This window comes from Mya arenaria, chromosome 11 (assembly GCF_026914265.1).
Source record: "Mya arenaria isolate MELC-2E11 chromosome 11, ASM2691426v1".
NCBI classification, from domain to species: Eukaryota; Metazoa; Mollusca; class Bivalvia; order Myida; family Myidae; genus Mya; species Mya arenaria.
Genome location: NC_069132.1, coordinates 1,367,702 through 1,385,859, shown reverse-complemented (window position 1 = coordinate 1,385,859; position 18,158 = coordinate 1,367,702). Strand labels below are relative to the sequence as shown.

At 35.3% G+C, this 18,158-nt stretch overlaps 2 protein-coding genes across 2 annotated transcripts; one reads left to right on the top strand and one right to left on the bottom strand.

Moving 5' to 3' along the window:
• Positions 1-18: 18 nt before the first annotated feature.
• On the top strand, positions 19-11,196 carry LOC128207743 (EH domain-containing protein 3-like). The gene is made up of 2 exons (XM_052910859.1): positions 19-1,036; positions 5,942-11,196. Exons 1-2 carry the CDS (start codon positions 125-127, stop codon positions 6,647-6,649), a joined length of 1,620 nt encoding a protein of 539 aa, XP_052766819.1. The 5' UTR covers positions 19-124; the 3' UTR covers positions 6,650-11,196.
• A 5,884-nt stretch (positions 11,197-17,080) lies between these two features.
• LOC128209080 (ribonuclease P protein subunit p20-like) lies at positions 17,081-17,796 on the bottom strand. The gene has a single exon (XM_052912923.1). It carries the CDS (start codon positions 17,701-17,703, stop codon positions 17,218-17,220), a length of 486 nt encoding a protein of 161 aa, XP_052768883.1. The 5' UTR covers positions 17,704-17,796; the 3' UTR covers positions 17,081-17,217.
• Between the last annotated feature and the right edge of the window lie 362 nt (positions 17,797-18,158).

Here is an 18,158-nt window from a genome sequence, read left to right as displayed (position 1 = left end):
GCTCAGAGGTTACGGCAACTGCGCAAGTCACAACTTCCGGCGGTGAAATCGTGTACACTCCCAATAATATTAGAACTGTCAATTTTAACATTTTTCATAGTTTGTAGTGACATTTTGTGTGAAAATGATGCGGTGGCTGTCTGGTAATGATAAGCCGAAGGAACCAGAGGTGTTTAAAAACGTGGCAGAAGGTTTGAAGAAAATCTACAGAACCAAATTACTTCCGTTGGAAGAAACATACAGATTTCATGAATTCCACTCACCAAAGCTTGATGACCCGGACTTTGATGCTAAACCAATGATTTTGTTGATCGGTCAGTATTCTACTGGCAAGACAACATTTATACGCTACTTGTTGGAGTCAGACTTCCCCGGTATACGTATTGGACCTGAACCTACAACTGATCGGTTCATCACTGTAATGCATGGAGACCAAGATGGAGTTATTCCAGGAAATGCTGCTGTTGTTGACACATCAAAACCGTTCAAGCCATTGACAAAATTTGGCAACGCCTTTCTGAACAGATTTCAGTGTTCACTTCTGGACAATCAAGTGTTGGAAAGTATAACCATTGTAGACACCCCGGGTATTCTGTCTGGCGAAAAACAGCGTGTGGACCGAGGGTATGACTTTCCAGGCGTGTTGGAGTGGTTCGCGGAGAGAGTGGACAGAATTATATTGCTGTTTGATGCACACAAACTTGATATTTCTGATGAATTCCATCGTGCAATCGATGCCATCAAGGGCTATGATGACAAAATAAGGATTGTTCTAAATAAGGCAGATGGTGTTGACCATCAACAGCTTATGAGAGTTTACGGTGCCTTGATGTGGTCATTAGGAAAAGTGTTGAATACACCAGAGGTAGCAAGAGTGTACATCGGCTCTTTCTGGGATAAACCACTTCAGCATGATATGAACAGAAAACTTTTTGAATTGGAAGAGAAAGACTTGTTTTCAGATCTGCAGGGCCTGCCAAGAAACGCTGCTTTAAGAAAACTGAATGATCTGATCAAGAGAGCAAGACTGGCAAAGGTATACTGTGTAACAATGAAATGCTTTGTTCTTTCTGTTTCAGTACAATGTAAAATTAAAGAGTCTGTCCTCAAAACTGTCCAACTTCTCCCCACAAGTTGTTTTAGCTGTCAGAGGGGAAAGTATTTATCAAATACTGTACTAAGACACAATATGTACCTGTACAGTATAACTAAAAACATGAATGTGTTGATGGAAAACATTCTCACATCTTAATGTCTGGCTTTATGTACACCATTGTAAAATACTAAAATGACAGATCTATCATCTCATTTTACGAGGGAGTCTGGACTTGAATGTCTTGACTGGCTTGTCTAATGAATTAATGTAACCATTTCATTTAAAAATAATGTGTACCATAACTCCATAAGGAGTGTTTGTCATGATCAAAACAGTAACTTGTTGTCATTTCTACTCTTACTGTGCAATGTGCATATGGATGAAACAGTTATATAGTATAATACTGCACTCATAGCCTGAGTTATTTAAATTAACTCAGTCTAGAGAGTATTAGGTGAAGTAACTGTTTTTTACCATATTGTCAAGATCATGGTTCGATTACTAGTGTGCGTATAAGTGAACAGCACTTTTTAACTAATCAGTCTGATCGTTATAGCACAGTTTAGCTTTTTTTAGCGTTCCAATATTGGAGTTAATCATAATGTAAAGAGAAAAAAAAACACTCCCCAACATTTTCAATTAATCAGGTATAGGGAACAGTATTAATAGATACATATGTGTATGTACTTTGTATTATTTAAGTAAAATAAGTAAGTTATGCACCATATTTTGCTACATTAAGGCTTAAAGTATAAAATGATTCATGTTTCATCTATCATTTTAAATTTTATACAAAAAATATGTAAGGCAGATACTTGGTTTCAGGTAGCATCTCACCAGGTGAAGATATTTAATAGGAACATCTCCATGAAGTTACATGTATTTAATAATGTGATCTATTTCATATATATCTGTGTCCACAGTAACTTAGGTGACACTGTTTTGTCAAAAGCTGTAGGACAAGTCATAAAGATTTGTTATTATTACATAGCCCAAATTCATTCCTTGTATATATTTATATCATTCAAAAGTGTCCAATATCAGGTGTGTGGACTGTTGAAATCAGTTGTGTCAAGTTTGCAGGTCTACTTTCACCCGTCTTCCATCAAACACCGCTATAGGGAAACACTCTAAATGCCGTTGTTTTCACGATGCAGGATATTACATTTGTATAAAAATATCTGCACTTTTTGTTGCATAAAAAATATTGGACTCCTGACAATATTGGCAATATTACTATGCTCCGGGTCATATTACATATATGAATAAATCTAGTAACCTTCTGTTAATACAGGTATAAACCGGTACATACTGAAATTTTGTTGAGACGAAGGTTATAAAATTAACCAATCACATTTTCATTAACACAAAAGAGTCATTTTGAAATGTTTATCATTCCAGTATTCTTGAGAAAATAGCATTAAAATTTGCTAATATTGATTGGAGTGGTCTGACTCTGTTTCTGTGTCATGAACTATTTTTAGCTCTTTGCCTATATGGTGCCACTACTAAGCATAATTATGTCATAAAACAAATTGTGCTCTGACAAAGTCACTTTTATTACTACATAGGCATACAAATGATTTATATAATTAGAGTTTAACAGGTATTAAGTTGTTTTTATTTCCAAATGGTTCAATATTATTATATTAAATATTGTACATGTTACTGTATCTGTACAGTACCATGGCTGTCATGCACACATGGCGTTTGAATATATCATGGGAACTGATTATACATACACTGCCCTTATGTAAATCACCATTAATTAGATGGACTAAATGTTACCTGTATGAATAGGTTTCCCTATAAAGCCATTGTAATGTATAATTACATGTACCTTCAGGCATCATCAGGCAGCTGAGTCATTTGGACATTATTTTGTAATGTTTGTTTACAAAGATGATAAATTTTGGGTATAACTGCCGAAAATCAGGACCAGTATTCATAAAATCATCATTAATCATTTCTTAAGTTAAGCCCATTTCCTAAAATATTCAGTGTTTACCATAAAATATGTATTTTCGATCTAGGCAATGAATATGAAGTAATTTAGAAATTATATCATATGATTAGCAGATTATAGCATAGATATACTTAAATGACGCAAGTTAGGTAATGACTTAAGATGTTTTATGAATACATGCCAGGAATCCAACTCACTGTCTGCATAAAATATCTTTGAAGGATTATAACTATGTCTTCTAATAGTTTCTATGACATTGACTATCAAAATTAATGTGCATCTTAAATGATTCTACCTTCCCATCACACCCATTTTCACCTGTCAGTGTCATTATGATATGCTGGTAGAGTTTTAGCTAATGAGCTTTAGAATGGTGTTGAACCCTGTAACTTTTTTGAAGCACCCTTCTGTCCTCATAGGTACCAACTTGGACACCCTTTTGCCTTCATAGAATGAAATGCTGAATACTGGGAAAGTGTTGTTTTTTGTTGTTTTGCTGAAGGTGAGCTATTGTGATCATCCTGTGTCCGTCGTCCGTCGTCAACAATTTGACTGTTAACACTCTATAGAGGTCACAATTTGGACACAATCTTAATGAAACTTGGTCAGAATGTTACCTTAAATAAAATCTTGGACGAGTTTGATAATGGGTCATCTGGGGTTAAAAACTAGGTCACCAGGTCATATTAAAGGAAAAGCTTGGGCCTAAAAAAAAATACATTTGGTTCAGGTTACCCGACCCTACCTACGGAATAGGCGCCGACCCTAACGTTTTTATAGTCAGTTTGAAAATAAACTAAAAAAAATATATATTTTTTTTTTTTTTTTTCGCTTTTCAATATGTAGTTTAAAACCTTAATTGCTTATATAGAAGATAACTTGAACACCATTCTCCAATGATGAAAATAACATTATTATATAAAGCCTTATAAAAAAAAAATAAAAAGCCTACCTACCCTACCTATTTTTGAAAAGGATGTAACCCTAACCAAACAATTTTTTTTTTAGGCCTTGTTAAAACTATAGAGGTCACATTTATGACTGTATCTTCAGGAAACTTGGTCAGAATGTTAATATTAATAATCTCTAGGTCAAGTTCGAATCTGGGTCATGTGCGGTCAAAAACTAGGTCACCAGGTCAAATTGAATTGTTAACACTCTATAGGTCTCATTTTTGACTGTATCTTCATGAAAATTGGTCAGAATGTTTATATTATTAATCTTTAAGCCAGTTTTAAATCTGGGTCTTGTGCGGTCAAAAACTAGGTCACCAGGTCAAATCATAGGAAAAGCTTGTTAGCACTCTAGAGGTCACATTTATGACTGTATGTTCATGAAACTCAGTCAGAATGTATATATTGATTAGCTCTAGGCCAAGTTCGAATCTTTGTAATGTGCGGTCAAAAACTAGGTCACCAGGTCAAATTTAAGGAAAGCTTGTTAACACTCAAGAGGTCACATTTATAACTGTATCTTCATGAAAATTGGTCAGAATGTTTATATTAATAATCTCTAAGTCAAGTTTGAATCCGGGTCATGTGTGGTCAAAAACTAGGTCATTAGGTCAAATCATAGGGAAAGCTTGTTAGCACGCTAGAGGTCACATTTATAACTGTATGTTCATGAAACTTGGTCAGAATTTTTATATTGATTAGCTCTAGGCCAAGTTCGAATCTGGGTCATGTGCAGTAAACAACTAGGACACCAGGTCAAATAATAGGAAAAGCATGTTAACACTCTAGAGACCCATTTATGAGCATATGTTCATGGAACTTGATCAGAATGTTATTCTTGATGATCTTTATTGGATCAGGTGAGCGATACAGGGCCTTCATATATTCCTGGTACATATTTGGTAGTTTAAATCTAATATTACATCAATTAAAATACAACCTACATTTTTACTTTAGCGGGTGTTTAAAGGTTTAAAGGTCTGCCTACTGCCACTCATCCGAAACACACTCCCTGTGTTAGATTTTGTGTTGATGTGTCAGCTAATGAGGTTTTATTCTAAGTCAGTTAAATGACTTGATGTAAAAACTCAATGATAAAACTCATTCACTATGCTCACTCCGCCCTTTTTTATTCATTGAAATTTACTTCATGTCATCTTACTATAATTTACAGGACAGTCAAGCCGATTTATGGCTGTCTATAAGTGTACATGAATATCATTATTCTGATAGTATTTTTCGAATATTCACCATTTTCAGCCTTCCTTGTTCCTTATTGCTTAAGTCTTGATATGTAGGATAAAATGTACAGATAGACAATTACATGATGGACCAAAAAAGGGATACTTGAATATGAAGTGATTCTCATATATATGTACTTCTTAGTATGTAGTCAGTATATTCCAGCTGCTAGCTATTTAACAAAATCATTGTTCAAACTCATGTTCAGCCTCTGGATTCTGATTTAATCATTTAGAAAGCATGATTAAGCATCTGATGAAAACGACTGCCAAAGATCCATGAAGTCATTGTCAAGGTTTTATTAAGCCATTGTTTGTTATTTGTCTGTTCGGACATGCTTAGTATTTAGTTTAGACAGAGCTATTCGCTTCAAACACAATTTGAACTTTTTGTAAATTTCATGGTTTACTGAAGCAAAAATAAACAATTAATAATTTAAAAGATTTCAATTATTTGTAGTCTAGGAATTTAGTCGCACTTCACTGTTATGCTATCTGATAATTGTGGCGCAATTCTTACACGGTACCGAGTCTTGGACTCCTCCCATCGCATTATAAAAGAGCTGCAGTGTAGTCCTCTCTATACTCTGGACCTCACAAGTTAGAACTGGAATTTCAACAGTACATGTATGTTTAAATATGTATGATAGGACTGTGATCATATTCACAATTCTCGATGTTTCAGGTGCATGCGTACATCATCAGTGCCCTCAAGAAGGAGATGCCCTCAATGTTTGGGAAAGACTCCAAGAAGAAAGAGCTCATCAAACAGCTTGGAAAAATCTATGGCGATATCGAGCGGGAACATGGGATTTCTCGCGGGGATTTCCCCAACCTGCAGCGTATGCAGGAGGTCTTGTTACTACAGGACTTCACCAAGTTCCATTCACTGAATCCCAAACTGATCAAGGCAGTGGACACCATGTTGGCCACTGATATCGCTCATCTGATGGAGATGATTCCGATTGAAGATCAGAATTCCGCCAATGAAAAAGAAAAAGCCAATGTGGAGGGTGGGGCCTTTAAAGGCTACATTGATAGCCCATTTGGTTTTGGGCGTGGTGAGGGTGCTGATGCAGGCAAGGGTGAGCATGAATGGATTGTCAGCAATGACCGATACAAGTATGATGAAGTCTTCGCTAAGCTGAACCCTGTAAATGGAAAGGTCACGGGAGCGGCAGCAAAAGCGCAGATGGTGACATCAAAACTGCCCAACTCAGTCCTAGGGAAGATCTGGAAGCTAGCGGATGTGGACAGGGACGGAATGTTAGACGCAGATGAATGGGCTCTCGCCAACCATCTCATCAACATTAAGATGGAGGGACATGATTTACCAAATGAACTGCCAGAACACTTGATTCCACCATCCAAAAAGGAAGGCTTTTCTGATTAAGGGATGATCAGAGATGTTAGTGCTTACAAATATGAATTGTAAAGTGTTGTAGCTTGAGCATAATCTGTGACTAGGAATGAGATTGTTAATGATGATGACCTGATACAAGTATGGCTGTGAATTAGATAGATGTTAATTAATGATGTACATGTACTTGTATATATACATGTAATCAATGAATGACTTATTTAGAATTGTCTTTGTCATTAGTCATTGCCAGTTTTCATTTAGAGCTTTTATCGATCTGTATTAAAAATATGAGATGTCTTAAATATTAACATTCATGTACATGATAAAAATGATGTATGTAAATTAGTGATCCAATTGTTTTGTTTCAAGTACTTAAGTACTATCTTGTAACCATTCATCTTTGATATGAAATCTGCCTTCATAAGATAATTGGAATTGCATGTGATTGTCACTATATTGACCAGCCTTCACTGTAATGTTGTTTTGTTTTGTTTTTCACACAATTACGTCAATTATTTTCGTTTGCACATGTATACGGTATTTTTTCTCATGTACTATATCATGGAATATTTTTGCAATGTTTATGACCAAGTTATTTTGTTTTGCTTTATTATTATTATTATAATTATTATTACATTTATTTTAAATTATTTTATTATTCTTTTTGTTTATGAATGTTTGAATCTGCCATTGATGCAATCAATGTGGCGTGTCTGTGCAAGAGTTGATGCCTCACACAATGTTTGAACTGAGTGATTGCTTTCATTTCTTTAGATAGATGGCGGTTTTAAAGTTTAGGAGTAATTCTAAAATCAGAATTGAGAACTTTTAACTTCAGATCGTTGTACATTGTAAAGTTGTAAAGACTTTTTATTGCTCCAACATTTGCATCAAAACAGTAGGAAGTACCTTAAAATTAATGTAAATGACTTTGACTTTAAAAAAAAAAACAATTTTAAAAGGGGTCTAAGCCCCTTTACCTTTGAATACTTTGAGCTTGAATCCCTCATACTCAAACAGACCCACAACTATTTTTTAGGATTAACAATCAGAGCTATTAGAACCCCTGTTTAAAATATGGTACAATAGAAAAATCTTTCTTCATAATTTTAGTTGTAACATGTTTTTAAAGCTTTTTATAGCTTCAAATTGCATGAAGATAAATGGCAAACTGTATCATTTTTCCTTGTTTCTATGCAATACATGTATATAATACCAAATACTTATTTATTCCACGTTTTATTTCTTCTATGTTGTTTATTAATTTAACTTGATGGACAGTACATTTATCTAGGCGTTCATGTAGTACTAAATTTATAATTATGTTCATCAGACTTGCGTCATCTCTCCCTACCTTTGAACTTCAATATAAAGCATTGTCTGATTCCCACCTCCGACTCTTTCCATAACTCTCTAGACATCTGATGACGGGAGAGAAACTAGGTCAGCCATAGGTATGCTATGATGGAGTTCTAAGTAAAATTTAAGTTATGAATTTTGTTGACCTCTGATTTTAGATACTATTTAGTGTTTAGTTTTATTCATGATGATTTTACTAGTACAAACAAAATTACAATAGTGTTTAAAGTTAAATAGTTGAGCCAGATGGGGCAAGTTGGGGTGATGTTGTTGCGATGTTTCAAAATAAAAAATCTAATTTCATCCACGAAGACCATTTTTGTTGGATGCTTAGCGATTAAGTCAGTAACCTTTTTGTCTTACAGCTGTACCAATTACAGCCTGTACCAATATGTTAATTGTTAAAAAAAGTATATTGGATAATGTTTGGAAATATTTTTACAAATAACATTGATTTACAGCATTCAAAATTTATTAAACTCTGTTGTTAAACTTGAATCCAATGACTTAACAAACCTATTTTAAATGTTCATTACAAATTGTTTGTCATTTATATACACTTGTTGTTTTGTCCGGATGTAATCCTTCTATCGAAAAGTAATTTTGTAAACATGCATTACATCAATTGTGCCACAAGCTTTAATGCTATTGTTATTTTAGGCGTGTTTGCATAGGGTTGTAAGAATGAACAATATTTTCCTGAAAAGTGTTGGCCAGTAAAGACTGTTTTTCCTGCATTGTAAACATGGAAGTTATTTCGATAGAGACATATTAATTTCTGTCAGTGTCAGGTGTTAGGTGTACCAAGATTTTACATCTGACATTAAGTAAACAAGATCATACCCTAATAACATTGTTTACAATAATCTTCCTTTTCACATATAAATTGTATATGCATCAGTATTTACTGTAAGCAGTTTTATCTAACGTGTATACTGCTAGTCATATTCATTAGAATTAAGGCTTTTTGTACTGCTTATGTAGGCTACATTGTGATTTACTTGGCAGCGTGTTGTAAAATAACCTACAAATTCATTACTAATTCTGTATATTAAAATTGTTTACTACTGTATAAGTGTGTCCTTGATGTGCATTAAACAATGTAAATAGGTTATTTTGACTAACTTATAGCACTCTCTCTCTCTCTAGTTCATGCCATATGCTATTTTTCTGATGAAGAAAAAAGACGGGTTAATCAGTTCAGAGAACTCTTCTTTCAGATGAAGAAAGTTACAGCTTTTTGTTACACAGAACACATTGAAATACTAAAACAATGTATGATTTTTACAAATACAAGTGGCTTCATTTCATCCATTCAACTAACACTTGTACTGCCAACAGGCAGGGCTCAACATGTGCAGAAGTGATTACAAGGCAGTATCTCAGGCTTGGGAAGACCAGTCTCAAGCATTTGTTTTGTTGAAACATAAGGAACTTAAGCACAACTGATTCTGTTTTCCTCTCCTTTTTCACAAGAATTTTAAGGAATGATGTATCATTCACCTGACTCAGGAAAAGAAAGCTACCGGTACTTTTAATGAAATGGGCTGTCTGATTTATTGTTGTGAATTAATAACAAAACTGTTCTTTAATTCTATACAAAGTGGCATTTTTCTCTAAATGTGTGGAAATTTACATAGGTTTGTGATAGTGTGTTGCTTTATGAGTGGTTGCCTTTTTTATTAAACTTATTCTACATTTTTTCACCCACAAAAATAGGGTGGCATATTGATTTACCCTTGTGCGTCTGTCCTGTCCATGATTCTGTAATTATGTGAACTTGTGTCGCTTAGAACTCCAAAAGTATTTACCTAGAGTCATGAAACCTTACAGGAATGTTAATGGGGTGAGGTAGTTGTGCACCTACGAGGTGCAGTCAAAAAGTTCCCGGACTGGTTATATTTTGCACACTTTTGACGTCTGACTATGACGATACTTGTCACACATATATCCTAACAACATTTTTACATTTTGTTTCCTGCTGCACGTTGAAAAACCAGAGTTATGGCCCTTGAATTGGTAAAAAATGGTATTTCTGTGTCTGTGTCCCTCAAAACTCCAAAACTATATTACCTAGTCATAAAACCTTAGGGCAATGTTAATGTGGTGATGTGCACCTGGGGTTTCGTTTCCTGCTGCACTTAGAAACACCAGAGTTAAGGCCCTTGAATTAGCAAAATAGGTATAAATACTCTGGACTTGTCACTCTTAACTCGAAAACTATTTCACCAAGAGTTAATAAATCTTTGATGAATGTTATTTAGGTGATGAAGTTGTTCACCTGGGATTTCGTTTCCTGTTGCACTTAGAAACACAAGAGTTAAGGCCCTTGAATAAGCGAAATTGGCATTTTTTGACTTGTGTTGCTCTAAACTCTAATACCTTTTCACCAACAGTTAACAAACCTTGGCTGAATGTTATTAAGGTGATGAGGTTGTACACCTGCGATTTTGTTTCCCACTGCTCATAATTAGTGGGACTTATAATTTTGATACACATTATTGAGAATTGGGAAAATAAGGGCCCTTGCTTTTCTGACAACCACCGCATATGGGGGCATCTGTGTCCTATGGGCACATTTATAGTTTTATAGAAGAAAGGGTAAAGTGAGCAATGGCGAAACAATGATGATAACTAAGAAAACATTTATATGTGTAATTTTATGAGACTCAACTCGCATTACCTTTAATGCTTACATGGTATTTATCTCCCTTTTCATGTAAATTTTGAAACAGGCCTACTTTTAATTAGATATTTTACGTTTTCGTCCATATATTTAACCCCATATCGGAATGGTTACAAGCAGGCTTACAAGTAGGTGGAACTTAGCCATGCAATAACTTGCACGCGGATAAATTACAACAGTACCGTATTCACTTATACACATGCTACTAATTAAATGTTGTCCAATGACATAATGGCACTAAATGGCTTATTTGCCCACAACCCGCACTATATGTTTGTGTAATAATAACTCTGGAACCAGGTGCATGAACTATTACTAACAGTACTTGTTAACATTGCATACCTTCATCATGTATGTACTGCCTTTTTCAGATGAAGATTATTTTTTATTAAACTTTTCTCTTGCCGAATGAAAATTATGAAATAAAAAAATTGTGCAATTATGAATGTAATCTTTATGAGCAATGTAGTTATAAATGTTATATATAATGTCTTAATGTAATGTATTCCTGTCTATTAAAGATTGTAAATAGCTTTGTTGTTCCTTGCAATGTGTAAATGAAATATTACACACGAGTTCCTTTCCTGGCCTTAGAAAGCTGGTCTGAAAACTTATGAAAAGCATAGTGTATGTGTTAGCAAAGTAATAGCTTGAATATATATATTATGGAAATGCTGAGAATAAAAAAATGGCAGACTGAATGCAGGCACAAAGATCTTTCAGTAGTTTTTGAATCATTCTCTTCAGTACAAATTGACTGAATTTGCATATGAAATTTCGGAGTAACCTTGACATCAACTAGGCAGAACATGAAAATCTTCCATCACTATACTGTATCTCTGCAGTCACGAAAATTTATGTAAATGACCAGGAGTATTTCAAAACATTAACCTTGGACGTCATGTAACCCTGGTTGGTCTTGTGTGTGAATTTGTGTAATAACTCATTTTAACAAGAGCACCGCGAAACGGAGCATTATATGCCCGAAGAAGATTCGGCTTGAGGTCTTTAATAAACATTTAGGTTATGCTAGTATACTGCTTACTAGGTGTGAAGTGTTAACAACAAAGGCTTAAACTTCCAATATTGAAACTTTAATGATACTTAAGTTAGCAGTGCTAATAAAAAACCTTTGTTCAACAGTATTTTTTTATAACATAGAATAATTGGGAATTGCGCGCGACACATCCTTTTAATGTAATGATGCTTTGTATAAAGTTATTTGAAAATGACTTTATTAGTGACCAAGTTGTGGCCCGGACACGGATTTGCTAACGCACCCCCATGGTGATTCTAGTCTTTGAGGTATGGACCTGGAAATTGCGCGCGACACATCCTTTTAATGTAGTGATGATTTGTATAAAGTTATTTGAAAATCGCTTTATTAGTTACCAAGTTATGGCCCGGACACGGAATTGCTAACGCCCCCCAGTGAAATTAGCCTTTGAGGTACGGACCTGGAAAGCATGCTTGACAAATCCTTTTAATGTAGAGATGATTTGTATAAAGTTATTTGAAAATTGCTTTAATAGTAACCCAGTTATGGCCTGGACATAAAATTGCTAACGTCCCCCCCCATGGTGATTCTAGTGTTTGAGGTATGGACCTGGAAATTGCGCGCGACACATCCTTTTAATGTAATGATGCTTTGTATAAAGTTATTTGAAAATGACTTTATTAGTGACCAAGTTGTGGCCCGGACACGGATTTGCTAACGCACCCCCATGGTGATTCTAGTCTTTGAGGTATGGACCTGGAAATTGCGCGCGACACATCCTTTTAATGTAGTGATGATTTGTATAAAGTTATTTGAAAATCGCTTTATTAGTTACCAAGTTATGGCCCGGACACGGAATTGCTAACGCCCCCCAGTGAAATTAGCCTTTGAGGTACGGACCTGGAAAGCATGCTTGACAAATCCTTTTAATGTAGAGATGATTTGTATAAAGTTATTTGAAAATTGCTTTAATAGTAACCCAGTTATGGCCTGGACATAAAATTGCTAACGTCCCCCCCCATGGTGATTCTAGTGTTTGAGGTATGGACCTGGAAATTGCGCGCGACACATCCTTTTAATGTAATGATGCTTTGTATAAAGTTATTTGAAAATGACTATAAGTGACCAAGTTGTGGCCTGGACACGGATTTGCTAACGCACCCCTATGGTGATTCTAGTCTTTGAGGTATGGACCTGGAAATTGCACGCGACACATCCTTTTAATGTAGTGATGATTTGTATAAAGTTATTTGAAAATCGCTTAATTAGTTACCAAGTTATGGTCCGGACACGGAATTGCTAATGGACGGACAGACAGACGGACAGACGATGGAGGCCATAACATAGTACGACCCTTCGGGCGTATAAAAATGCACTATTACTCCCAAATAAGATTCCCCCGCCTGATTGGGCTAAGTCAAGGAATGAAAATCAATTGTTGGTGAAATAAATACATATATGAGTTTGAGTTTGATCCAACTGTTCGAAATAAAAAAAATATTGTATATATATATAAATGTAGCATTTAGAATTGACAAAGAAACCTAGTTTATGACTCCATGTAACCCAATTCCAAACTAATCATGACCTATTAGTTTCAAACTATTCCAAGATTTCATCTAGGCAAACATTCTGATCAAGTTTCATGAAGATTGGTCCAGATATATTGCAAAAAATATAGCCTCTAGAGTATCCACAAGGTTTTTTTAAGATTTGACCCAGTGACCTCATTTTTGACCCCACATGACCAACTAGTTTCAAACTATTCCAAGATTTCATCGAGGCAAACATTCTGATTAAGTTTCATGGAAATTAGAGCAGATGTATTGCCTCTAGAGTGTTCCCAAGATTTCTGTAAGATATGACCTAGTGACCTAGTTTTTGACTCCATGTGACCAATTTTAAAACTCTTTCATTTAGGCAAACATTCTGACCAAATTTGAACCTAATTGACTATTCAATTAAATACCAATGTTTGGTTTGTGACACAATTTTTCAAAGATTTCACCTACTGACCTAGTTTCTGACCCAATGTGACCCACTTTTGAACTATTCAACAACAATCAACAGTCTGATTAAGTTTCATGAATATTAGATTGCCTCTAGTGTGTTCCCAAGATTTGACCTATTGAACTTGTTTTTGACCAATATGACCCACTTTTTAAAATGCAGTTGAAATTTAACCCAAGATAACATTCTGACCATGTCTGAACATAATCCGACCAATCACCACCATAAAATAGTTTCGGACAAGATTTTTGAAAGATTTGACCTAGTAACCTAATTTTTTATCACATGTGACCCAGTTAAAAACATGTCTAAGAGTTCATGAAGGAAAACATTCTGATCAAGTTTCATGAATATAAGACCATACATAATGCCTCTAATGTGTTTCTAAGATTTGACCTAGTGTTTGACCCATTGTGCCCAACTTTTACAAGCGGTCCATATTTCATCAAGGGGTACATCATGACCAAGTTTGAACATAATCTAACCAATCATTTCCATTTCGGACAAAAAAATCTAAGATTTGACCTAGTGACCTAATTTTCAATCATATTTTCCCAGTTTTATTTACGACCCAGAGTTCATTATGAATATCTGACCATGTAAAATGCCTCTAGTATGTTCCAAAGATTTTTTTAAGATTTGACCTAGTGACCTAGTTTTTGACCCCATGTGACCCACTTTTTTAAGTGGTCCATATTTCATCAAGGGGTACATCATGAACAATTTTGAAAATAACTTGACCAATCATTACCATATGGTTCCGGACAAGATTTTTCTAAGATTTGACCTAGTGACCTAATTTTCAATCATATTTGCCCAGTTTTATTAACGACCAAGAGTTTATCAAGGAAAACATTCTGATTAAGTTTCATGAATATTTGACCATGTATAATGCCTCTAGTATGTTTCTCTAAGATTTTTCTAAGATTTGACCTAGTGACCTAGTTTTTGACCCCATGTGACCCATTTTTACAAGTGGTCGAGATTAGATCAAGGGGAACATTATGACCAAGTTTGAACATTTTCTGATATGGTACCGGACGGACGGAATGGAGGACGGACGGACAACGCCAAAACAATATCACCCTCCCAAACCTTCAGTTCGGTGGGGGATAATAAAAAATAACCAAAATAGTACATAAAGGACCATTTCTTGTATTAAGGGTTAAAATGGAGTTAGTAACCTTATTGTAAGATGGAAGGGTATAGAAGTTTTTGTATTAAAATCACAACTAGCTCTAAAACTTTAACCTGCCCTAAAACTGTAAGTCCCTAAGTCAATCAGGGGCCATAATTTGTATTAAGGATGATATGGAGTTATGTAACGTCCTTGTGTGATGGTCTGAACAACTGTGCAGTAATAATGCACCAGGCAATTGTAACCACGCGCCACTCCCCACCCACCAGGTCCAGGGAATAGCAGGGACTTTGGCTTTCGGTCCAGCCAATCTGATAAAATCCCGCCAAATACCCCTGCCTCCCTGGGACATCCTAGGTACAGCCCATGTTTCTGATTGAAAACAAAACCACCGCTGTCTCGGCACTGCGGGGCCACCTGAAAGGTAAAAATACGGCGGGGCATGGTTACAATTGACTGGTGCACAAGTGATTTGAAAGATTGGTATTGGAGATATAAGTGAAAATCCCAACTTGCCCTATATCTTTAACAGGACACTGATGTCGACACCAGAGTGTGTAGTATAGCCCTCCTTATTCTTTGAATAGTCTAGCTAAAAATGATAATTTCAACTTTGACTTTTAAGATTGACCTTGAACTTTAAAAAACAGAACTGGGATTTGTGCACGACACACCACCTTATCATTGTGAAACATCATGGCATTTTATTGAAATCCTATTCTGCATGGTCAAGTTACAGCCCAGGCAAGGATTTTTTCATCCTTTGACTTCTAAGGGTGACCTTAACCTTTGAGGTATAACCCTGGGGCCTAAAAAAAAAATACATTTGGTTCGGGTTACCCGACCCTACCTACGGAATAGGCGCCGACCCTAACGTTTTTATAGTCAGTTTGAACAAAAAAATGAAAAACTAAAAAAAAAAAAATATATGTAGATTTTTTTTTTTCTTTTTTTTTTGCTTTTCAATATGTAGTTTAAAACCTTAAATGCTTATACAGAAGATAACTTTAACACCATTCTCCAATGATGAAAATGACATTCTTATATAAAGCCTAATAAAAAAAAAAAAATAAAAAAAAAAAAAAAGCCTACCTACCCTACCTATTTTTGAAAAGGATGTAACCCTAACCAAACAATTTATTTTTTTTAGGCCTGGGATTGAGCTCAACATACCACCTCATCATGGTTAACCTTCATGGTAAGTATTTTAAAAATTCTATGATGCATGATCAAGATACAGCCCAGATATATACCAAGTTCAGCCTGGATGGACACCCTACCATACTGATGAAGACATACTGCAAGCATGATCGTCAAAAATGGGCATAAAACTATTGTGTCCCATTCAACCATTTCTGTGTTCAGGCTGCGTCTGAGTACTGCGATAGTTCTTGTTGCATTTTTGTCAGATAGCATAGTTTTGAGATGATAAGAAATTGATGTTTGGTCACACATTTTAATGATCTGACAGAATGAACATCTAAGTACTTGTAATGATTATAACCCTTACAGATTTAAGGCAAAAATATATATGATTGTACATAACCATAATTAAAGTATTGCTCATAATTATCCATAATAACAAGTACAAGAAAAGTCAAACAAACACCAACCACTATGAAATCTTACCATATTTGGAGAACTTGACCCATGTGAATTATTTTGTTAGAAACAGTGTTAACAACAGTATGGTAGAATAAAAGGCAATATGTCATATTTTCAGATATATACCATAAATCTCCTTTTAATCTTCCATGCCCTGGGGTTATTTTTGGGTCTATTTTCCAAATATGTGACATGCACAATCAATACTTAATATTTAAAGCGAAGACAAAACCACCGCATTCACCCGGCACTGCGGGGCCAACTGAAAGGTAAAAACACGGCCCGTTTCCCCGGCTAACCTAGGGGGGGAGGGGGCTGTGGTTACAATTGACTGGTGCATAAGGGAACAAAATGAATATCCAAATGTTAAAAAAGTTCCCTTAATGCACATTATTGTGGCTAAAGTAACGATTTAACCAAACTCTTAGGTGAATTACGATACGTAATTTGTCTCAATTAAGACAGCGGATTAAGGGCTGCCGATCTTTCATAATGATTTCAACAGTAAAAAGGGCACTAACGGAATAATTGGCGCTAATAGAGCACTTGTGAAAAGGGCACTACTCAAAAAAGAGGCAGGGCGGTAAGAAAAGGGGCACGGGCGCTGTGCCATTGAAAAACGGGCTAGCTGGAGCACTGAGGTTAATGAACATGTAAAAATATGTGTGTATTGTTATATGTATTGTTTACTGCAATTGTTCATATAATGTTTTTAACTTAAGTTTAACATATAAGTAAAGATGTAAATAGTAAGACTTCATATTCTGTTCTTAAGCATATTTTCTACAGCAATGGGTGGTTCACTAGGTATTGTTAGATTTTGCTTCTTTGTCCAATTCATTTATTTTGTCTATGGTGCCTTGTAGACTAGGTCTGTACACTCGTATGTGAATAGCTGAATTATTTCTCGACAACACATCAGCATCCCTGTCATCATTAAGTGGCTCAATGTCATCGACAAGTTCCACGGTACTTGTGTGCGTATTAATTTCGATTCCGCCCATTCCCGAAGCCTGTAACTGGAGTGCTAGATTTATGGCTCTGTTGATAGCCTGTCCCAGGCCATGAATACACACCAGGTTCCCATTGTCTAAGATATTTTGACAACGTTTCAACTGCTGTTTAAAGTCAGTTTTTCTGGTTACATACACATCACAATCACGTTTCGGGAGCTTTCTGGGCAAACGTTTTCTTAAGACGCATTCTTCATTGTCAATCAGTTCTTTGATTGCAGCTTGCTTTATTCTAGCCTTATCCTTGTGTTTAACATTGTCGTCATTTGTTGCCATTCTTTAAACAACAATAATTCGAACTTCTCTTTCACGAAAACAAATGTGAAAGCAAGGAAGAAATTTGTGAGAAAAAAATCAAAGATAATCCGAAATGTGCATTATTAAGAATTGTAATAAACGCAAAAAATAGCACACAACAATTCGGGATCGTCGTTGCGTCCATAACACAGTGATTTCCCCTGTCGCTTTGCGAGCATGTTTCATATATTACATATAATAATATATAATTTTAAATTTGAAAAGAATATAATATTTTTGAACGATTACTATAATTAGTATTTAGTTTATACAAGCATTCTTATTGTCGCACCATTTGCTTGTTTGCAGGGAGTGTTAATTCATCCCTGATATTCCAGCGCGGAGAAGTCTTCATTTCGTACAACATCGGGCCTTAAACGATTTAACTTGATCCATATTCTCACTACGAATAAGACTAGAATAAGAAATATTAT